The 24,246-nt window shown below is 43.0% G+C and overlaps 1 protein-coding gene across 3 annotated transcripts in view; it reads left to right on the forward strand.

Annotated features, from left to right (window-relative positions):
* The window catches only part of LOC138966814 (laminin subunit alpha-2-like), a 242,658-nt gene that overhangs the window by 120,037 nt on the left and 98,375 nt on the right, over window positions 1-24,246 (forward strand). For all 3 annotated transcript variants that reach the window (XM_070339159.1, XM_070339160.1, XM_070339161.1), the window contains exons 3-20: window positions 1,543-1,785; window positions 4,049-4,108; window positions 10,117-10,236; window positions 12,192-12,284; window positions 12,573-12,687; window positions 13,368-13,486; window positions 14,002-14,166; window positions 14,533-14,688; window positions 15,268-15,408; window positions 15,978-16,187; window positions 16,798-16,899; window positions 17,300-17,502; window positions 18,094-18,205; window positions 19,712-19,825; window positions 20,134-20,360; window positions 21,381-21,589; window positions 22,054-22,160; window positions 22,751-22,928. In XM_070339159.1, the coding sequence (XP_070195260.1) occupies window positions 1,543-1,785; window positions 4,049-4,108; window positions 10,117-10,236; window positions 12,192-12,284; window positions 12,573-12,687; window positions 13,368-13,486; window positions 14,002-14,166; window positions 14,533-14,688; window positions 15,268-15,408; window positions 15,978-16,187; window positions 16,798-16,899; window positions 17,300-17,502; window positions 18,094-18,205; window positions 19,712-19,825; window positions 20,134-20,360; window positions 21,381-21,589; window positions 22,054-22,160; window positions 22,751-22,928 (2,674 nt within the window). The remainder of the gene's footprint in view (window positions 1-1,542; window positions 1,786-4,048; window positions 4,109-10,116; window positions 10,237-12,191; window positions 12,285-12,572; window positions 12,688-13,367; window positions 13,487-14,001; window positions 14,167-14,532; window positions 14,689-15,267; window positions 15,409-15,977; window positions 16,188-16,797; window positions 16,900-17,299; window positions 17,503-18,093; window positions 18,206-19,711; window positions 19,826-20,133; window positions 20,361-21,380; window positions 21,590-22,053; window positions 22,161-22,750; window positions 22,929-24,246) is intronic.

The raw sequence follows: 24,246 nt of genomic DNA on the forward strand, positions 1-24,246 counted from the left end.
CCTCTTTTATGAATGATGCAGAAATGGTTGTTTTACCTTGTCTATAAGGCTTTTATTAGCTACTGACAATAAAGTGTCAAAGCGTCAAGCGTCTCTCTCTCTCTCTCTCTCTTTGCTTAGTATATTGCCCTCGTTAAATAAAGAATTGTTATTCTCTCTCTCTCTCTCTCTCTCTCTCTCTCTCTCTCTCTCTCTCTCTCTCTCTCTCTCTCTCTCTCTCTCTCTCTCTCTCTCTCTCTCTCTCTTGTGGGCATGTGTGCGTGACTGTCTTGATGTCCGTCTGTCTGCGCCTGTCTGTGTGGTTTAGTTCTTTCAGTTTGGCATGCTTTGATTTATTGGTTTTTGTGTGTGCCTTTGTTCGCCAAACGATCGTGCCCATTTCGTTTGGGTCCGAAGCTATTCTCTAATCTTTTTACATTTAGTCAAGTTTTGACTAAATGTTTTAACGTAGAGGGGGGAATCGAGACGAGGGCCGTGGTGTATGTGCGTGCGTGCGTGCGTGCGTGTGTGTGTGTGTGTGTCTGTGTGTGTGTGTAGAGCGATTCAGACTAAACTACTGGACCGATCTTTATGAAATTTGACATGAGAGTTCCTGGATATGAAATCCCCATACGTTTTTTTCATTTTTTTGATAAATGTCTTTGATGACGTCATATCCGGCTTTTCGTGAAAGTTGAGGCGGCACTGTCACGCCCTCATTTTTCAACCAAATTGGTTGAAATTTTGGTCAAGTAATCTTCGACGAAGCCCGGACTTCGGTATTGCATTTCAGCTTGGTGGCTTAAAAATTAATTAATGACTTTGGTCATTAAAAATCGGAAAATTGTAAAAAAAAAATAAAAATTTATAAAACGATTCAAATTTACGTTCATCTTATTCTCCATCATTTTCTGATTCCAAAAACATATAAATATGTTATATTTGGATTAAAAACAAGCTCTGAAAATTAAATATATAAACATTATTATCAAAATTAAATTGTCGAAATCAATTTAAAAACACTTTCATCGTATTCCTTGTCGGTTCCTGATTCCAAAAACATAGATATGATATGTTTGGATTAAAAACACGCTCAGAAAGTTAAAACAAAGAGAGGTACAGAAAAGCGTGCTATCCTTCTTAGCGCAACTACTACCCCGCTCTTCTTGTCAATTTCACTGCCTTTGCCATGAGCGGTGGACTGACGATGCTACGAGTATACGGTCTTGCTGAAAAATGGCATTGCGTTCAGTTTCATTCTGTGAGTTCGACAGCTACTTGACTAAATGTTGTATTTTCGCCTTACGCGACTTGTTGTTTATTATACTTCCATTTTGTGCCTCAGGATCTACACTCAAAATAAAAGTAATACATTATTTTCCGTGAAAGCCAACAACACTTTTATCGACTTCACAAACTCATCACATCTCGTCTCGAACAGCGTGTACATTCCACGTAAATTTCGCAACATTGTTGAAACACCAAAAATTCACAACTTCGTATTCACGTTGTGTGTTTGCTGGGCAACGTTTAAGCAAGATTCTCTGTCTTTTTTCCCTCCAGATTTACCAAGTGGCCTACGTGATCGTGAAAGCAGCCAACTCTCCGCGGCCAGGCAACTGGATTCTGGAGAGGTCCTTAGACGGACAGACGTACGAACCGTGGCAGTACTTCGCCATGACGGACGACGAGTGTTACAGGACCTACGGTATCAGGGCTACTGTGGGAGTGCCCACCAACCTCAGGGATGACCAGGTCATCTGTACGTCCAGGTACTCCAAACTGGACCCCCTGGAAGGTGGAGAGGTGAGTTAAAATTGAAGGTGGTAGGGGTTGTGGGGGGAAGGGGTAGGGGAGGGGAGGAGTGGAAAGGGGTGGGAGACGTGGAGGGGGGTGGGGATGAAGGGGGAAAGGTGTGGGTATAGGTCGGCGGGAACAAGGTGTCTCACGTCTGTCTGTCCGTGCTATCGGCTGTGCGTCTGTGTACGAGTCAGTGTTTGTATCAGTCTCTGCGTGATGAAGAACATGAGGAAACATCAGAAACAAATCATATACTGCTAACGTTCCAAAATGAAGAATACAAAAACAAGAAAGGTTAATTCCATGGAACGTTTAATTATATACAAACCGAAACACTGATTCAGAAGAACTTCGACCTATCGGTCTTTAAAGTTGACGAACAAGACAAACTATAACATACAAACAGTGATGGTAAAGGCTACTGTGACTTATCTCTGAATTCTTGCTTCCAAAGTGGACGAAGCAAAATGATTTGCTTCAATTTGACTTTGTCCATTTTGGAAGCGACAACAATTCCGCTGCTTGTGTTCCAAATCCTCCATACTTAAAGTGGCTAATACCAATCTCTAAACCTACAAGATAAAAGAAATGTGCAATGGACATTTCCCCAGTTGATTTAAGGGTTGCAGGATTTACCAATAGAGCTAAGTTCTTCGTGTGCGAAATACATAGTCCACGCCTGTAGTCTCTAAATCTCGACACGGCAGACGGAAGAATAGATCGACCTTGCTTCTTGTTGAGGAAGAACTCGAGTTAGCTAGTTTATCAAGAGAGCTATGTTAGCCAACTAACCGCTAATTCAGCTATTTATCATATGTGCCAAATGCTCCATTCCAAACGCGCTCGACCTCTCAGCGATGTCAGACGGAAGGAAAGACTGACCTTGACTCTTTGAGGAAGAGCTCCCGTGCAGGGATACCATTGCCTTGGGTTATGGCCCGCCGTAATTGCTGCTGCTTAACGCAATTATTGTCAGTCGGTTATCCCCGCGGTCGTTGAAGGGTTAAAGGATTATTGTTAACGGAGGGCCGACAGCGATTTGAAACAGGTTTGTTTGCTTTCTGAATGACACGGGTCGTTGCATAGATTTAAATTACAAAAGCATACCATTTCGTCAGAGTGTTCAAACTGGAAAAATGACGGTTCAAAATCAATGCTCGTTCAAGGCAAAACTGTCTAATCGCCGAGAAGCAGCAAGAGCATTAACGAAAGTAGAATTAGGGCATGACATTTAAAGGCACAGTGCAGCTCACAGCCTTCGTTTTGCGTTTTTGTTGCAGCTGAGTGCATTTACAGTTCAAAAATCCTGCTATGGTAGTAAAACAAACCCAAAACTACCCAACGACGACATCTGTGAAGCTCGATAGTTTCTTGTTCACGCGAGTGCATAAATTAACCTAGTTATTATACGTGGTGTTTGGTCGGAGTTCGATTGATTCCGGCCTCCATGTTGTTTTACACAAACTCATGATGACGTCTGACATAGTTTGCTAGTGACGTGTCTTTTTGTGCATGATGTGGTGATCTACCTGATCTAAATTTAGATCCAAAAATAGGCCAAGACCAGCCGGGTCCGAGTACGAAATTAATTCGTAAAAAAATCGCAGTTCTTGACTCTTTGGGTGCAAGTCAATGAAACTTGGTAGTTCTTCTAACGGATAGCTGCCTGAGGTATGACTAAAAGCCCCAGGGGCTCCGTGCACCTGGATTTGACAAGTTAAGTACCTTTAAACACACACAAACACTTTTGAGTTTTTCTACACGCTTGCACTTTCTGAGCCCATTCAAGCGACATGGTATTGGAGTTTTGACGAATGAAAACACTTCTGATGGCGGGCAGTGTGGCTTTTAGATGGAGTGCGCCGTAAGAGTGGCTAAACGAGTCAGGAGGAGGGTTATTGGCCTGAAGCAAAAAGTCAATGGTTTCGTTGAGTGCCAATTGCCAAGAGTGTTGTTTTTCATGACCTTTGCAGTTTGTGTGTTTGTTTGAATGTTTGGTCATATTTATTTCACTCCAGAGAGACAAACAAACAAACAAACAAACAAACAGAGATTATATATTTTAATTACTCCTGCATGGTTTCTTAATGCATATAATTATAGTTTCCCAAAACAACTCCCTCCCTCCCTCTCTCTCTCTCTCTCTCTCTCTCTCTCTCTCTCTCTCTCTCTCTCTCTCTCATTTTTATCCCCTCCAATTACTTTCAAGGTATTCAAAGCTTAGCCGAGCATGTTCATGTACTAATTCATTCACTTTCGTGTTTTTCAGATTTTTGTGTCCATAGTCAACGGTCGTCCGGGAGTTTTCCAGCCCAGTCGAGTTTTGCTGGTGAGTTCACGAAAACTGCATTTTATGGTTTGTGTACGTTCGTTTGTATATGTTATTCACATTGATTTGAAAACAAAAACATGTGCTTCTTAACGAAATACCTGAACGCTTTACAATAAGAGCAGGGCTGGCTACGTCTTGAATAACTGCTCACTTATCTAGGGGATTACTTTCTTATTTTACTTGCCCTTGAATAGATTAATTACGAGGCAGTGCACGGGTATGTTCGACAATGTTTTATGCTTATCTTTGTGCTCTTTATAAAAAATATAAAAAACACATCAATCAATCAATCAATCAATATGAGGCTTATATCGCGCGTATTCCGTGGGTACAGTTCTAAGCGCAGGGATTTTTTAAAAATATTTTTTTATGCAATTTATATCGCGCACATATTCAAGGCGCAGGGATTTATTTATGCCGTGTGAGATGGAATTTTTTTACACAATACATCACGCATTCACATCGGCCAGCAGATCGCAGCCATTTCGGCGCATATCCTACTTTTCACGGCCTAATATTCCAAATCAGTTGTTTTATAAAGCAACACTGAAAAAAAGCCGGAAGTGTTTTTACCGCATACACCCATTCATAGCTTTCACTCTTGCCAAAAAGCAGCAAGTTCTCAGTTAGTCTCAAATGATTTGTATTCTTATGCAAGGGCACGCTTTCTTCATGTGTGGGATTAAACAAGAATCATTCGTCTGAGTAATTAGATTAATTGGCGGGCTCGTTAGCGGCGCCTCGCAAGTCAGTGTAACGGAGATCACCTGGAACTGTCGGTGCATGGACTACTGAGTTGAAGCTTCACGTCATGGGATCGCGTCTTTGCCGACTGACTGACTATTAGGGTTTAACGTCCTCTTAGACCAGTTGGCCTATATTGGGACAGGTATTGGTAATACGCTGAAGATATGGTGTGATACTTTGGCTAGAACAAGCCCGCTGTGGCTGTCTTCTTCGACACACCAGCATTGTGTTTGTCTCGTCAAAGTATCGAAATACGATCATGATAATCAGAGACGAGAGATCATGCATGCGTGTCTTCGTGTTTTCCAAGCCCTGAGACTTTCGCTGTGAACGTTCGTGCGCATATGTGCACACGGGGGTGTTCGGACACCGAAGAGAGTCTGCACAAAGTTGACTCCGAGAAATATAATGTCTTGCCGAACCCACGCTGATAGCGACCCACTGGCTACAAAGCCAGCGCGCTACCAACTGAGCTACGTCCCCGTCTTTGCCGTTGGGAACGCAGAAGAAGAAGAAGGTGATGAGCAATAGATCCATGGGCGGTATTCAGGTCGCTTGGAACACGTTGTTTTACGGTAACTCGACCCCACACGTACCTCTCAGCGATCTTTACCTCTCATCCAGTTCAGAAAAAAAGCCATAACTGAAGATCAGACAGACAGACAGAATCTCTCTCTCTCTCTCTCTCTCTCTCTCTCTCTCTCTCTCTCTCTCTCTCTCTCTCTCTCTCTCTCTCTCTCTCTCTCTCTCTCTCTCTCTCTCTCTCTCTCTCTCTCTTTCTCTCTTTCTCTCTATCAAGTACATCTATCGAAACTCTGTATCTCTGGACACACCTTATGTTCGCTCTCATCTGATGTTTAACTTCTGGGAACCATGACTCAAATTGAAACCATACAGAATAAAAGTTTCCGGCAGCCACCGTCGTTTAACGTGATCCGCTTTGACCCCCCCAAAACACTCCGTGACTCTGATAATCTGTCATTCTATGACATGTTCTCTTGCATTTTTAATGATTGTAGTCTAGCCGTTTCTGATTACACACCTTTTTTGTTTTGGCTTGTCACCAGCGCACACACGCGCACACACACGCACGCACGCATATACACACACACACTCACACACACACTCACACACACACACACACACACGCACGCACGCACGCACGCACACACGCACACACACACACACACACACACACATTCCCTCTCACGCTTTCTCTCTTTGTCTCTCTCTTTCTCTCTCTCACACTCACACACACACACACACACACACACACACACACACATTATTCATTCCCTCCCCCCCCCCTCTCTCTCTCTCTTTAAATCTTACGCTGAGTCCAAGCAAAAAACGCCAATGGCTTTGAGGAATCCGCACAGGTTTGTGTGCCTCACTTTCTCTACAAATCGAAACGATACAAAACAAAAGTTTCCGGCAGTCACCTTTGACACCCGCAGAACAACGCCGTGACTCCGATAATCATTCTGTCATCCTATGACGTGTTCAGAAATCTCTTACCATTGTGTGAAGTGCCTCTTGTACTTTTTGTGTAGTCTGGTCGTTTCTGATTACATTCGTTTTCATGGCTTGTCACGAACGGCGCGCATGTGTGTGGAACACTTTAGCGAATAAGTTCGGAGCCACAAGTGCCAACATTTTTTAGTTTTCTTTTGCGCTTTCTTAGTCTTTGTCCTTTTTTCTGTTTTTTTCTGTGTTTTTTCTTTCCAGTTCTTTCTTTTCCCTGTTTTGTTTTCTTTGTTTCTTTTCAGTTCTGCCTTTTTCTTTCTTTCTTTCTTTCGTTCTTTAGTTTTTCACTTTCTTTCTTTCTTTCTTTCTTTCAAAAGTTGTATTTATAATTGTTTCAAGGCAGTTGTATACTGTATTGGCTAAAGAAATCAAACGCATCAACGTGAACGATGAACACCTTCCAGTGTGAAAAAAAAGCACGCGCGACCTGTAGACTGACTTGACTATAGAATTGATAAACCTACGATTTATTTGTCACAAAGCGTAATTAACTCTGGAATTTTCCAAATGGAACAGCGATGGAAATCGCAAATAAAGACAAAAATCCTAAGGAGATACAAGAACACCCTCAGCGATGAGGATCTTTGTTGAGCCTGTAATATAATGTCCTTGCAAGCCATATCACGGCATCGGCGCGAACTTCAGTTAGGCTGTTGCACGCCTGAGTAGGAATGCAATGCAACTGTACATCAAATTTTGGTCGTAGTTTGTATGCACTGGAACCTTTCTTTTCAGATTTTCTGTTCGTAGTCGCCGCGTATTTTCGCCTCCGGTGTCACGATTTCATCTTTTGCCTGTGTACATATTTCCCCCTCGACATATACTCAAGACTGAAATGTTGTTTCCTGGTAAAATTAAGAAGTGAAATTATTTATGGACGAAAAGCATGTCAGTTTCTTGCATGTGAAGAAAATTGGTGGTAACATTTTTATAGATTTCACCCCCAAAATCGAATTCTTCGAAAACGTGTACTGAGTAAGAAGGAAAACATAACGCATCCAAATCGGCCCGCGGCCAGTACTATACCGAAATTATGACATGATCAAGTTTTCGGCGTTTTGCCCGGACCTGCGCTGACGCTAAACAATATTCGGGCTATATACTATACAGGCTATGCTATAAGTCTGTTCAGAATCATACTTTCTCAATGCAGGCCTTCGCTCTGGTCTGTGCACTGGTAGTCCAATCGAGGGTTTACCAGCAGATCCCTGCTCACCCATTGAGAAACTTGACGTATACTGATGGGCAAACAGAGCATACTGAGGTATAGTGTACAGGCCACTCGAAATCAACGTAGGTACACCTTACTCTTGTCAGAGAAGCCAGGAAAAGCTATAGGTATCCGCAGAGGATCCCCATAGCCCCGACAATACCCACGCATTGGCGTCCCTACCACCACTTAAACGTGCTTGGCCATCGCCGCATGAACCCAGCTGCCTTTCGTAGTCGCGCGTGCCTTTCAAAGAGTGGACACTTCAGAGAGGCGAACCCGGTGATTCTAATCCCGCCCCGGGCAAAGATTGTGGGGACCCATTCGCTTGATGGCGAGCAAATCACAGAGGACAGGTTAATTCCCTTCAAGTTCCTCTGACAGATGGTGCACTCTGCTCATTAGAGTACAAGGAAGATAAGCCACGCGATCTTGTTTGCCCATAGTTTTGTCCCTTGCGGCTAATGAAGTGGTGGAGTTTTTGGGCAGGGCAGGGGGAGGGGGAACAAGTTTCTGGGCGGGGACTGAATATATCACTACTGGGGCTTTACTGTTCAGTTTCCTCACGGAAGGCAAACAAGAGAAACTGAGCCGGTATTTTGTTATGCAGACCGTGCAGAGCTTCTTGAAACGGCCCCCGCTTCCGGCCGCTGCCGCTGCCGGTCACAGTCAGTCTCGGCCGGGAGTTCGTCAGTACTCAGTGACCGGGCAAAAATCAGTTCTGTAGACCTTTTCTGCAGGCTTTTTCAATTAAAAACCGGCAAGGACTAACTGACTTTCTCTGTTATTTACTGGCTCGGCATTGTTTTAGTCAGTCTCAGTCATTTACGCCGAACTGATGCGTCGCCCACCTTGAACAGGAAAAGGCTCCACTTGAAAAGGTCCAGCGACGAGCAGCTAGGTATGTGTTCAACACTGAACTACACAGACAGGAACCGACCTGGCTCCGTTACCACTATGCTCAACAAACTCAACTGGGACAGCCTGGAGACCCGCCGCCAAAACATGCGATAAGTGATGTTGTACAAAATCAAAAACTCACTAGTAGCCATCGCCGCAGCGGCGTACACCTCTCCCTCCGACCCTCGAACACGGGGAGCTGGCCAGCTGCACCAGGACTACGCCCTCCACCCAGCCCTTTCAAACTCATTTTTCCCCTGCACAATCTCCGAATGGAATAAGTTGCCAACACTAGCCCGGTATCGTCGGCCCGGCCCTCCCTGGAGTCGTTTCGCTCCCGTCTCGGCGGCAGTCTCCTGCAGTCGGGCATGAGAGTCCCCTGAACGCACTCTCCCGCCCTGTACATAGTTTTAAACCTCCCCGGATTTTTAATCTCCCTGTTTGCCGGTTGACTCAACCGCAGGACTCTGAGACGTTCGCAAGAACCCAGTCCTCTATGGAAGAAGAAGAACTTGAGTCACTCATGCGGCCCGCCGCCGCTGGCCGGTCGGTCACCCGGCAGTGGTACCGAGCAACAACGTTGGAATACTGGCTATTCTTGAAATAGTGCTCAAGGTTATATGGACAGCCACTCAAACTTTGAGTCAAAGTAGTTGGGCCACAACTAGATCGATGCTGAGATGAACCAATTATGTCAGTTAGTGCTTCCAGTGCCTGTTGGAAGGGAGATCATTTACCTTTAAGAAATATAACACATTCAGAGTAGCCTCCCTTCATAGTCGAAAAAAATGGCGCACTTTTAAAGTTAAACGCGTTGCCATTGACGCGTAGGTGTTTGCTGATTTAAAATTATGTTCATATGTTTTAATAACAATAAGAGACTTTATCAAAGACTGACTTCCAAGTTTTTGCCTTTCTGTGTTCTTATTACACCTAACTTTCTTTACAACAACAACAGATGCTTGTAGTTGTAACTTGTAGTTCACTAGTTGTGCACATAGGATTTTAGGGATGATTTTGTTGCTTTTACTGCAGTTAGTGTTAGTTGTTTGGGGACTATTAGTGTTTATTACTGTGTATGGGGTTGTGTGTGAGAGGGGGAGGGTAACTAGCAAAGTTTGAAATGTTATATCCTCTTATCAGGGTCAACAAATTTTGTATTTCCAGAGACATCATATATGCATGTGTCTCCCTCTCACTCGATCTGGTGTGCGCAAATTCTGAAGGACAAAATCTCCACACAGAACTACACTTCTGAGCTGCATATATGTCAGAATAGAAGTGACTGATACAATTTAGTACAGCTAGTGTATCATATGTATCAATTCATGTTGTACATTTAACTGTAGTGTAAGACTTTCTCACTTGAACTTATTTGATCCAGCATTTGATAAAGCTACAAAATTGAGGTCTAACAAATGACATCTCACAACGTGCATGGTCGTCCTTAGCGGTCAAGAAAGCCGCCGCAATCATTGCGCAGACGACACTTCTAGACCGCCAATATTTTTTGTGCGCATCACGTGCTCCACATGAATCGGCCAGACACGAAGCAATTGGGAAACCTGGATACCGGACCTGCCACACTAAAACATTGGTTTATATATTATTATTTTTTCAGGATTTTACATCTGCTCGCTATGTTCAACTACGCCTGCAGAGGATCCGAACACTCAACGCAGACCTCATGTTCTTCGAGCAGTTCAGTTTCAGAGATGTGGATCCCTCAGTTACCCGCAGGGTAGGTATTTTTAAAACTGAAATGTTAGCATTTTCTGTGGCTTTATCATTTGAGGCAAATGAAAATTTCTTAGCGGTCTATATAAATATATACGGAAGAGACAGAAAATTGCTTGCAAACAGTTTCAGAATTGTTTGCAGTTTCAGAATTGATCTGCATTGGTGTTGTTACATTGTACTGAGCAATGATTATTGAGAGAATTCTTTATGTCCATCTGTCTGTCTCTACATGTGTGTGTGTCTCTCTCAATGCAAGTCTCTCTCTCTCTTTACCTCATTTCACAAACCATGCATCTAAGCTTCTCTACTTTCTCTTTCACTAGTTTCACTATATATGTCTCGGGACTGCTGAATGTGATTGCTTATCTGTGTCTCCTTTTCCCAGTCTTTCTCCCAGTCACATATGTTGTCACACTAAACCTGCGACAATCCTCCATTACAATATAAATAAACCAGCAGAGTTGGTTCATCACTCTTACATTCCGAGTGTATTATATCAGTGGTGACTCATCTGACATAGACATAGGTCTGTGTTGAACTTCACTTCTCTTTAAAAACAATGCCAAACCATATCAGTTATCACACACACACACACACACACACACACACACACACACACACACACACACACACACACATTAACATTTGTTGTTAGCCGCATCTTTAATTTCAAAATTTAACTTAAGACTAAGATAAAAAAACAAAGGAATACTGTACTCACCAATACAAGAACGAGACAAGACGGTACAAATTTTTGCTTATGAAAGCTTCATCAGGAAAAACAAGAACACAAAAGACAACAAAAAGCAGACGCAACACGGAACGAACAAGGTTTGAAAGAAAATGGAGGGGAAACACGCAAAAAAGGGAAGGAACTCTAGGAACGGAAATGAATGAGTACAGTATTCCTTTGTTTTTTTAACTTTGTTCATCTTACCACAGTCACTTTGTTGTTTAGATTAAGACTAAGAGTAAGACTAAGAGTGCCTACATGAACCACTGTGCATTTTTTTTTACTTGTAAAATGTTAGACCTCTGTGTCCTCTAACTGGGCTAGCTTCCCCATAAGAATAATGCTGATTCAGAACAGGAGAACCATTCTATTTACGTTATGTCAACATCATTGTGTTATGACAAACAGTCTCCATTGAGAAACATCAACTCCATTGTGTGATCACAAACTGTGCAAAGGCATTGGGTGATACTCAAGGCTCAGATGAAATTTGAGTTGCACTCGAGACAGGATTCACACCTGTCAGAAAAGAATGGGGAGGGGCAATTGAGTGAAGTGGGGAGGTTTCTGTGGTCTGTCTGCTCTGGCTAAACTGTGTTTGCCTTGCTCTCAACTGTCGTGCTTGATCATTGGATTAAGCTGACGTCTTTAGTCCTCTGTGTAAACGACTGGTCTCTGTCATTGTTTGTTTGTTGGTTTGCCGTTTTGATAGTGTTACTCTTGAAAGAAAAAGCCTTTTGATATTTATAGTGCTGAGGATTTGTTTATATTTTGTCAATATGTGGGATGAAAGTATGCTGAGGCATTGGGGGGGGGGGGTGCGGGGGCTAATCAGTATGCAATAACGGTATGCAGAGGAATTGGAAATAGAGGAAGGGGGGGAGGAGAACGGTAGTTTGTGTGTGTTTCTGTGCATGCGTACAATTTTGATCAAACATGTGAAGAATTCCCTATAGTTGTATTTCTATTAAGGTATTCTGTTGCAAATATATATATATATCTATAGAGCAATTATTACCAGCGGCCATCTGAACCTTTTTTGTTTTTACAATGAGCAAGCTAACTGATGTATTTATATACTGGAATGCTTATACATTTAGCTAGAGTAAGTTAGCATAATTACATGCATGTAGAGTTATTCTGAAATATCATTGAGACCTATCTGTTGGATCACTTTTTTTTGCTCTGGCAATATAATCTTGTTTGCTCTGCCTCTGTTTCAGTATTTTTATTCCATCAAAGACATCTCAATTGGCGGTCAGTGCATTTGCTATGGACACGCTACATATTGCAGGCGTCGCAGTGACATACCTGATGTAAGCAAGTTTGCACATGTTTGTGGTTTTGGGGAGCTTCATTCTGTGTGTAATTGTTAGGAAGAAAGAGACGGTGTGTGTGTGTTAGGAAGAAAGAGACGGTGTGTGTGTGTTAGTGTGTGCATGCATGCCTGCATGTGTGTGTGTGTGAGAGGTGGAGAGGGGAAGGAGAGAGACTCATTAATGAAATTGTTTTAATCATCAGGATCATAGATTTATCTTTGCATCATTACCTAGGAAAGTTCTGGATATTACCTTACTTTAACACACCTTGGGGTAATTTTTCAGAGGTTCCAGTGTCAGTGCCAGCATAACACGGGAGGAGACAACTGTGAGCAGTGCTTGCCCTTGTTCAACCAGAAACCGTGGCGTACGGGTGGCATTCAGGGACTTGGATGTGAAGGTAAAATGTTGTTCAGAGAAATTCAGATGGAGATGTTGCTCCTCAAAGTCTGATCATTAGGAATTGAATGTTTGCTGGTGCTGTACTGCTTTTTTCAGAAAATGTTCATTGTTATGCTTCTTGGCTTTGTAAAATGTAACTTCTTTTTTTATTGTTATCCTGGAGTACAGTTATTGTGGCCTTTTTCATAATTATCATGAATGTTTCTAGGTGGCATTGAGACAGTTTTGCCTAGCGATTGTGCTTACCACACTGCATTTGAGCAATTGCTGACATGCCTGAAACCTTGTTGGAATCAATCACTGATTCGCAATAACTAGTCCCAATGAGGATAAGAATACATACAATGATTAGATTATATTTGTGATTTTGTTCTGTAAATCTAATTCATTCATTGGTAGGCTTCTTACAAGTTTGTGACTCCTGCGCTCTTGTGTTGAGACATTGATAGAGAAATGCAGTTTTGTAATACAGTGGAACCCTCCTTTTTAAGACCTAAAAAAATCTCAGAAAATCAAGTCTTAAAAAGGAGGAAGTCTTACAATGGGGGTGAATTTACAGATGCAATGAACAGAAAATTTTAAAAAATCTAAGTCTTAAAAGGGAAGAAGTCTTAAATTGGAGGGACTTAAAAGGAGGGGGGGGGTCCACTGTAACCAGACCTTGTCACCTTGTTGCAGCGTGTAACTGTCACGGGAAGGCAATGGAGTGTGCCTATAACGCCACAGTGGATGCCGAGGGTTCCAGTCTCAACATGGAGGGAAGCTACGAGGGAGGAGGTGTCTGCTTGAACTGCCAGGTAATATTTGCTATTTCACACTCTGACGCTGATGCTAGATATTATATACATGCTCCAACTGAAGGGGAGATGCAGCCAAACGCAGTTTAATTTCTGCACATCTGTCATACGTATGCTTTCATATCCCTGTTCCTGCTGTTGTTTGTATGCTTGTTAATGCTTGTTGCCCTTTGTTTTCCCACATTGCATTTTCATTTTATCACTCTATCGCTTGTGTCTCTGTGAATTACACATTGAAGGAAAGCACCATGTGCCTGAGCTGTGCAAATTGACTGGTACAGTGGAACTTCTGTGTTAAGACCCTCCATTAATATAAGACTCCCTCTGCTATCAGACCTCTATTTTCTCAGACTTGTTTTCATTGTGTCACTGAATTCATTTCCATTGTAAGACTACATGTACCTCACTTTTAAGACGCACATTTCTCAGATTTTAGGATGTACCACTGTATCACAAATTCTAGGCTACAGTCCCATGCAGTGAAATTGATTTTTAACCCTATTCTGCTGTTACAGGAGTTCACAATGGGAATCAACTGTGAGCGATGTCTGAACGGCTACTACAGACCCGGAGGTTATGCCCCCACCGCCCCTATGCCGTGTCGGCCGTGCAACTGTCGCGAGACGGCCACCTCCACCTCACAGTGTGTCCCTGATGACAGTCGCGTGGATGAGGGGCTGGTGAGTTTTTGTTTGTTTGTGTGTTTGTTTGCTTGTTTGTTTGTTTGCTTGTTGTTATTTTTTTAGTTCCAATGAAGAACTGTGTTAGAGAGGCATCAATTTTTGCTGATGAGGACTTTGAAAGTGAGAAAAATTAATGTTTCTGTGTTTGCTTGTTTGCTCTGGTTTTTGTTTGTTGTATTGAATTGTTGAAGAAACTGTGTTTTGGAACACTGAGAGTCAGATAGAAAAGTTCTGTGGTTTCATCTGCCGCAATACATACTCCCATTAGGGGAGATGCAGATGAAAACAGTGTAAATGTAATACTAACTTGAGTATTTATCATAAACACAGTGCACTTTCAATTCATTTTGCTTTCTTTTGCAGAACCCAGGAGACTGTATCTGCAAGCCAGGCTTTGGTGGGGCTGATTGCAGAGGTTGTGCGTTTGGTTACTCTGGTTACCCCAACTGTCGACCTTGCCCTTGTAATCCTGCTGGCAGTGTCGACCCCAAAGCCTGCAATCAACCTTGCAGGTGCAAGGTCAGTGGGAAGATACAATGTTACAAAGTTGACAAAGCAGAAGTGCAATAAAAGTCACAACAGTAATTTATGGATTTTAGGGTGGTGTTTTTTTCTTAATTCGTACCTGTGCATCTTACAGTCAGTTGTGCCAAATGTGTGACTATATCAGTTTTCCTCCACTGCTCCTTATCACCTTAACCTTCCTATATCACACCTACAATAGTCAGCTTAAATCAGACATTAAAAATATAGCATGCCTTGTACACTGACAAAATCACTTGGTTGGTAGCACCATGAGAAAAAGTAATGTTTCTCTGTGTTTGTGCTTGCTTTCAGTTGCGTCAACATTTTGCAGGTTGCTGCTTTAGAGGGTGCAATTATCGTTGAAAATCACTCTGTGTCTTGCAAATTTGTCTGTACATGTCAGGTGTCTGCTCACGCTGGGAGGCTGTATATTGGAGGGATTGCTGTAGTGCCTTAAAAAGTTGGGGGGGGGCTTAAAATGAGGATTCGTAAAAGTGAGGTGCGGCTGGGCTTGAAAGGGGGGGGGGGGGGGGGTGGACTTTAATTATCTCTTACTGATCATCTTTTTTTCAGGCCAACGTTGGAGGTCGTGATTGTGGGCAGTGTTTGCCTGGCTACTTCAACCTGGACAGGAACAACCCGGACGGCTGTATGGAGTGCTTCTGTTTTGGTGTCACCACGCAGTGTGCAAGTGCTGGCTGGGGACTCTCAGAGGTACCCTTTACTGTCATCATTGCATGCATAGTTGGCACTCATATTCGTCTTCTTCTTCCTCGCTCATGGGCTGAAACTCCCACATTCACTCATGTTTTTGCACATGTTTTTTTTTTTTACGTGTATGCCTTACAGGAAGCCATACGCCGCTTTCGGGGGAGGCACTCATATGAGATGAGTCCTTGCGACACTGCATTCAAGACAACCACACACCTTCTCCAGGACTGAGCATAAAAGATGCAAAGCATTGCCTGACAAGACCTACCTGCAGGAGAAGCTGTCTGGCGACCTGGCAGATCTGAAGAGGACGGCAGCTTTCATACGCACCACATGAGTGGACGTCTGAAGAAGCAAAAAAGGAAGAAGAAGAAGACGGCGCAGGCATATTTAGTTAATGGTTTTTTTGTGAAACAAAGTATTTGCAGCCTTAGTAGAATCGCAAACAGATGTTGTATCTGAGACATTTTAGAGTTGTTTTTTTGTACTTCTGTGTACAGTATTGTTATGCACATGCAAGCTACAGTACATGTGGCTGCTCCGGTATAAGGTAACTGATTGAAATGTTCCAGATATCACATATGGATGATTGGGTGCTTTCGACCTTGGAAGATGGCGGCCTAACCTTGCTGGCTCGACGGTTCAACGGATGGCTGGAGGCCAAGACTTACCTGCTAGACGTCAACAACATTGATGTCAACATCAGTCCCACGTCCACACGCTACACACCCAACAAGGAGGTCCACTACTGGCTCGCCCCCATGATGTTCCTGGGAAATAGGGTAAGTGTTGGTGGTGGTGGTGGTGGTGGTGGTGGTGCTGCTGCTGCTGCTGCTGCTGATGATGATGATGATTTGGAGGAGGAGGATCATGATGATAAGGAGGAGCAAGAGGAGGATTATGACAGGGATAATCCCTTACTGGTTTCTCACCAATATGTTCCTCTGAAACAGAGTGAGTTATGGTGGTGGTGGTGGTGGGGATGATCATGATGAGGATCATGATGATGATAAAGAGGAGGATTATGTTGATGATAGTTCACTACTGGTTTGTGCCCATGATGTTTCTGGGTGGTGGTTGTGTTGGTGATCATGATGTTGATCATGAGGATCATAATGAGGAGGAGGATTATGATGATGATAGTCCACTACTGGTTTGTGCCCACGATGTTCCTGGGAAATAGAGTAAGTTATGGTGGTGGTAGTGATGATGAGGATGCTACAAAGCCTGCCAGGAAGCCCACACACTTCTGGCTCATCTCTTATAGTATAGAGTGTCTTATAATGGAGGGTCTTAAAATAAAAGTTGCACTGTAGTAATAATGGTTGTGGTGGAGGTTATTATTTCTTCAACTTTGAGCTGATAGGAAATATTTAAACACGTTTGTTTCAGATGAGTTCCTATGGAGGTCGGCTGAAGTACACGGTGAAGTTTACCTTGGACGGCAACCTGGCTGACCGTTTCCACCTGCCCGATCCTGACCTCATTCTCAGGGTAAGATTGAAATTTGCATTCAACTTTCACGGTCTGGTAATCTTATAATAAACACCAGATTAAAACATTGTTTGATTTAAAGTCATTCATTTTACTCAGAATCTTGCAAAGTATGATTGAAACCTTGTTTGCATATCACTGTTTCTTGCTACTTTTCTTGCAATGTTTAATTAACTAATTCTGCTTTAGTAACAGAGCCACAGTATCACATGTACATCACTATATCACCATTTTTTACTGCTTTGCATACAGTTCATGATTAAGCTTCTAATTGTGCTTCAATAGCAGAGCCACAGCATCATATTCACATCACTATATCACCATTTCAAACTGCATTGCACTCACTTTACAATTGAGTTTCAAATTTGTACAGCTAAATACATGTAGTTCTTCCATCCAGGGCAGTGGTATGACAATCGCCCACGGTCGCCAGTACAAGAGAGAAAACCTGGAGAACATGGTGTCGATCCGCCTGACCGAGGACGAATGGTACCACCTGGAGAATCGCCAGCCCGTGACCCGTCAAGAGTTCATGACCGTGCTCTACAGTCTGCAGCAACTCATGATCAAGGCCACTTACCACACTGCTCAAGACACTGTTTTGTAAGGGAGTGGAGTTCATTTAGTTTTAGCTGATAGTACACATTTCATGGTTTCAGGCGCATTTAAGATGGCAAAGTATGTAGCAGATCAGTTTGAATGGAGCTATGTTATTTTCTTTATGAAAAGAACAGCCATCAGTTAATTAATCAGTCAGTCGTGACTGCTGTTGAATGACAGAACATCAAATACTGTATATATATTCACAATAAGCATTGGCTGAATGAATGTGGAACATCGCAGATTCCATTTGGCAAAAAGCAGGAGCATGTCTCTTCAGAGAGCAGAGTGGCGCAGTGGTTAGAGCGCTTGCCTCTCACGCTGGAGGTCGTGGTTCGTCCCCCACTCGGGGACAAATACAAATACCCGATTTTTCCGAGCGCTCTCCAGTCCACCCTGCTGGAAATGGGTACCTGACCCTATTCAGGGCCGGGGAAGGCAAAGGCAGCGAGGGAGAGGAGATGGGCACCGCCCTCATAAAAAAAGCTGGCCCCCAGAAAAGTGGAGATCTCTAACATCTCTCTCCCCTACGACCAGATGGTTATGGGAATACCTTTACCTTTACCTTTTAAAAACTCATGTGTGTTTGTGCAGCTTGCGAGACGTGAGCCTGGACGTGGCTAGCCCTCTGGTGATGAGCAATCGTACACTGACATCTGTAGAACAGTGCCAGTGTCCTGAGGGTTATGCCGGCCTCTCCTGTGAGGTGAGTTCTTTTGTGTAAACTGCATCTTCTGCACTTGTTCACTTACTCCAAGTAAGATCATTAAAAAAGAAACAAAGACATGGACATATATGTATCAGTTGCATAGAATGAAGCATCACTTCCATATACAGTCGAACTCGCTCAAGACGAATCACTGGGGATCGGGAAATAAGTTCGTCTTAACCGAAATTCGTATTAAGAGAATTGATTGATTTTTTTTTTTTTTTAAGTCTTGTACGTTTTATGGTGTTTCAATTTGTTTCTTTCGCAACTTTCATGCTGCTTCATGTTTGGACAATAAAGTGACATATTTAGTTACATGTTCATGTGTGTCTCATGTTGAGTGATGATTGTTGAGTTTGAGTGAGAGTGAGCACACAGATGTTTCATCCATTTGTTACGTTTTTGGTCACACACACACACATCCGGTCCATGTGCGATGTTTCGCTCATGATCATGACGAAGTTCCAGCTGGAGTTTAGCAAACAAGACAAACAAGAAAAACAATACAAACCCAAAAAAGTATGAGAAGAGTTTATTTGATTCAAATAAGTGAACAAACAACACATGAGGTCAACATACACAAGTATATTTATGGAAGTAAGGGAAGTGACCTCCCTTGGACACCAAATAAACATGGCGGAACACTTGCATTCCGGCGACTTTGACACATTCAAACTTCTCAAATTCCCATGATATGTCGATCTCGGGACGAGTTTAAAGATTTCGTCATAAGCGTGAGTAAATTACAGACATTATGCATGCTTGGGAATCCAAAAAGTGCTCGTTATAAGCATAAATTCGTTACAAAGAATTCGTTTCAAGCATTTTTTTTAAGCATGAAGAAAGAGGTATTCAGTTGGGAACTTAAAACTAATACGTTATAAGTCAAAATTCGTAACTAGCGTGTTCGTTTTAGGTGGGTTCGACTGTACATGTATATAATGTAGAGCCTTTAATGAGATTCCATGAGTGCCTCTCTGTTACTAGCGAACATTTCTTTTTACAGGACACAGATGATTTTGCTGTCTTGTTTAGAGTAAGGGTTTTAAGGTTTTATTCGGCTTTAGGCCTAGAGGGCGTTTAAGCTAACACAAAACAGCTAAATAACACACACACAAACACACGCACAATGAGAGTGCACGCAGGCAGTAGCTGTTCAGAGGAGCTATGCCTCCCTCGTGTACTTGCCCTTTCTCTTTTTGAAGTTCAAATACACTTCACTCCACACTTAGATGTTTGTGACTTTGCTGTATCTTTGTGTACAGTTGCACAACTTTTACATATTTGTGACTTTGCTGTATCTTTGTGTACAGTTGCACAACCTTTACATGTTTGTGACTTTGCTGTATCTTTGTGTACAGTTGCACAACTTTTACATGTTTGTGACTTTGCTGTATCTTTGTGTACAGTTGCACAACTTTTACATGTTTGTTACTTTGCTGTATCTTTGTGTACAGTTGCACAACAATTACATGTGTGTGACTTTGCTCTATCTTTGTGCAGAGTTGCACACCAGGCTGGCGAAGGGAAAGTAACCAGCTGTATGCAGGTGTATGTCGACGCTGTGAATGCTACAACCATGCATCAGAGTGCGACCCCAACACAGGCGCTTGCCAGGTATGCTGCTGTCTTGGAAAATCTTTTTTTTTTATATGTTTATGCTCAAGCTTTAGAGAGGAGTCAAAATTGGCCGTCATTTTTCTGTCATTTCATCTCAGCAAGACGGTAGAGAAGGAAGAATTACTGAAAACCAACATTATGCAGCTTTGAGTAGTTGTACAGGTCACCGTGTTGAATATTGAAAAGCAAAACCAGAAAGACAGAAAAATAAAATCCACATGCTACACATATAAAGTCATATGCACACACATACACCCACACACTCTCACACACATTCATTTTACGTACATGATTTTTCATTTCAGGCCTGCAGACACAACACAGCAGGCACCAACTGCGACCAATGTCTGCCAGGTTTCTATGGAGATCCGAGACGAGGGAGGGAAGACGACTGCAAGCCGTGCGCCTGTCCCCTCATTGCTGGAAACAATTTCTTTGCTGAATCGTGCATCGCTCGTCCCACACTGGCTGATAGGGAGGCGTACGAGTGTGCCAACTGCCAGGAAGGCTACATGGGTGTGCACTGTGAGAGGTATGGGAAGCCCTGAGCTTTTCAAGTTATACAGTGGAACCCCCCTTTAAAGACCTCCTAAAAATGTGATGTAATCAGGTCTTAAGAGGGAGGGAGTCTTAAAATGGGGGTACATTTACACAGGTTATCAACACAAAGTCTGAGAAAACAGGGTCTTAAAAGGCAGGAAGTCTGAATTGGGGGGGGGGGGGGGGGGTCTTAAAAGGCGGTTTCAGCTGTATTGTGAATCTAGAATTCCCAGATAGCCCTAATCAAAGTAGGGAGAAGTTATGTGCTTTTGCTGGTATGATTTTGAAATGATTGATCAGCGAAACTATGATATGTCAGTATTTATTTATTTTGGTGATTATGCATTAATCACAAAGAAGAAGAAATCTTGCACCAATAGTCTCCTGTCCGCTCAGCGACCTTCCCCTTGACCCTGCTTGTGACCTCGATGGTTTTTGCCCCCGCAAGGGGTACGGTACTCTCTAAGCACCCAAAACCTCAAAGAGAGATAACTGGCGAAAACCTTCCTATTGTAGTCCCCTATATGACGGCTTACTAGTGCCAAAACCTCATAATTGTAATTATCAAGGGAAAATTAGTAATTTTCCCTTGATAATTACCATTTTCACGTGTCAATTACTAATTTTCCCCGGAAAATTACTAATTTTTTCCGGAAAAATGACTAACTTTCACCTGTTAATTACTAATTTTTAGTTTTGGCTCACTTCCTGATGGATTGCTAGTGCCGAAACTAAAAATGAGTAATTTTCCCATGAAAATTAGTAACTAACAGATGAAAACAGTAACTGACAGCGTTAATTAGTAATTATCACGTGATAATGGGTAACACCAGGTTTTGGCACTAGTAAGCCGTCATACTCCTGTCTGCCCAGCCGACCTTCCCCTTGACCCTGCTTGTGACCTCGATGTTTTTTGCCTCCGCAAGGGGCACGCACCCAAAACCTCAGAGAGATAACTGGCGGAAACCTTCCTATTGCAGCAAATGTTCAAAATCATATCATATTTCACTAGGTGCTCACCTGGTTACTACGGTGACCCCACCCAGCCAGGCGGAATGTGTCGAAGATGTAGCTGCGGAGGCAACATCGACCCCTCCATCCCTGGGTCATGTGACAGAGCCACAGGGGCTTGCAACATTTGCGCCAGCAACACTGAAGGAGACTACTGTGAGCGGTGTAGGTCTGGCTACTTCGGCTCTGCTCGCAACGGGGATTGTCAACGTAAGTTTGCTAGCAAAGCGTTCAAGATGTCATTGTCTTTTGGCTTGCATTTTTGTTGGACTTTTAACTCTTGTTTCAAAAGAAAGATAGCAGTTCTAAAATAATCTTAAACCTACATGTATGTTGAACTTTGTGCTCATTGTCTTACTGTTATTTTGTTTGGGATGTCATAGTTATATTATACAAATTACAAATTTGCCCGGTAAAGGTTTTATAAATTCTACATCATGAACTGATTTAAGTTCATGATCAAGCTAAACGGCTACAGGTGTTGAGATGAAATACTGTACATTTATGGTCTCCCATAAGTTAATTTATGTTACAAAATTCTTTGTGCCAGCACCCACTTGATGTAAGATTTTCCTCCTCATTTGTATTCAGGTTTATCCATTACAACAAACAAATTCTACGTTACTTAATACTGTGGGGGACATACATACATACTATCATTATGTTGTTTTCAGCATGTGCCTGTGATCGTCAAGGGTCATCATCAGATTCATGTGACCAGCGCACAGGCCGCTGCGACTGTCAGCCACGTTTTGTTGGACGTCAGTGTGAGAGATGTCAGGTCAGTCTGATTCTGAAGGTTGTCAGTGTTCATGCTATAATCCAGTAAGGAACTTACAATAAACAGCGACCAGTACTTTGAGAAAGAGGTGGGATGGAGAGATCATTTGGTCTGTGAAGTGAAATTCTTTGAAAGAGCACACATATGTTAAACATATTACATTTCTGATAAAGTCAAGTCATAAATGTCTACTGATTTAGAACTATGGTTCAAATTTCAAAATAAATTAAATGCTTAGAGAGCAGCTCCAGTTGGTGATCTTTTAGTGGAATCTCATGCTCATAGTGAACTATACCATGCTGACATTTTGAGAAGAAATGGTTCTTAAGTGTTAGAACTCTTTCATGATAAGTTTGCAATGTGTGGATTCCACTGTATTGGGACTGAATCATCTAGCTTACCTGCTTAGACTTACCTAAATAAAAATTAAAAGCTGCACATACCCTCAAAAACAATCATCAGTTCTCATAGCCTTTTCCTGTTTGCTTTTTTTATCATTTACTTTGTTTACCGTCAGCTTTTTGAATGTCATCATCTTCTGTCAAGTGCCATTTCCTCCATTGAGTACACAACTGTTTTTCTTTTTGCAGCCTGGCTATGGGGATGTGTCTCAGGGATGTGTCCGCTGCAGCTGTAGCGGGGCAGGGTCAGTGAGCCGTGACTGTGACCCCGTGTCGGGTCAGTGCCGCTGTCGGCCAGGGATAGGTGGCAAGCGATGTGACCAGTGCGCGTCTGGGTACTTTGGTTTCTCCCAGCGTGGCTGTCAGCGTAAGTGTGAATTGGTTGTGTCAGAGAGTTCTTTTCATCAAGCACTGTGTTTGTGAAGGAGTGAATAGATAATGAAGGGTGACTGGGTTGCTTGCAGACAAAATTGTGTGTGTATATATACAGCAGTCCCTGCAATGTACGGCCCCCGGCGTGAGCGGACACCTGACATGTACGGACACATTTGCTTGGCACGGAGTGTTTTCCTTCTATATTTGCCCCCCCTTAAACGGACACCTGCAAAACGTGGACACGGACACTCATTTTCGGTCCCAACAGCAGGTCATACCTCCAATGTACGGACAGACCATCGTCAAATTTTCACCACAACAAAATCGAGAACAGAGCAGTCCGGCTCTTGGTGCAAAGATCACAGCCGCAATGGCGTGACGACATTCACTGGTAACTTGAGTGCACCTGTACCCATCAGGAGGGGGGGTAGTTTTGGTCAGGAGTGGAGTACATGCGAAGATGCCAATATGAAACTGCACTGTGCTCTTTATTTTTGTCTGTTGGACGTAAACAACAGAAACCACAGTCGATGAAGGTCCTGAGCGAAAGAGAGTGAAAAACCGGCCACAGTTCTCAGCATCGTGTGTCTGTGTGTAACCTCTTTCATTGACAAGATACTCTTGTTTCCCCTCAGCCTTGACCAGTGAGTCGGTTGCCTAATCTGTGAACCCTTCAGTTGTCTTGCTGTGTCAAAAGTTACGACACAGTCAACTGGTTTTGCTCTGAGTGAACAGTTGGAGCTGACCTCTCTGGCCACAGCCCAACAGTACATGGCTGGAGGGAGTGAGAGAGAGAGGGAGGCTGGGGGGGGGGGGGGTGGGGGGTGGGGGTGGAGGGGTAGCTGGCTAAACTCTGTGGGGTGTCCGGTGTCACTGCATGTCAGCAGGAAGAGCATTGGAGAGAAATAGAGAGGTGTACTCTTCCACACAATTTCCAAGCATCAGTTGTCACGGCTTGGGGTAGGCATTAGTGAGGGAGAGTGGGAGCTGTGTATTTCCGACTGAAAAGTGAAAAGTCACTGCCATGCCACATGATCGGCATGCAGTCAATAAAGCCAGACAAGATGAAAATAAATTACATGATTATGACATGCAGCTCTATCTGCTGCTATTTATTCAAACTGGTTTTCAAGCTTATTCTTGCAAAGCATCTGCACACGCTCCTCTGTGCTGTGTTTGTGTGGCTGCTTTCGTATGTCAGTGCATGGTGAGTGTGTTCACTGCCTTGAGGATTTATTTTATCTCTTCTTTTCAACACTTTTCATACAAGTCATTTTTACAGAACGTTTAAAGAAGTATTAGGAGTTTAT

The sequence above is a fragment of the Littorina saxatilis genome, linkage group LG5 (genome assembly GCF_037325665.1).
Source record: "Littorina saxatilis isolate snail1 linkage group LG5, US_GU_Lsax_2.0, whole genome shotgun sequence".
Classification (NCBI taxonomy): Eukaryota; Metazoa; Mollusca; class Gastropoda; order Littorinimorpha; family Littorinidae; genus Littorina; species Littorina saxatilis.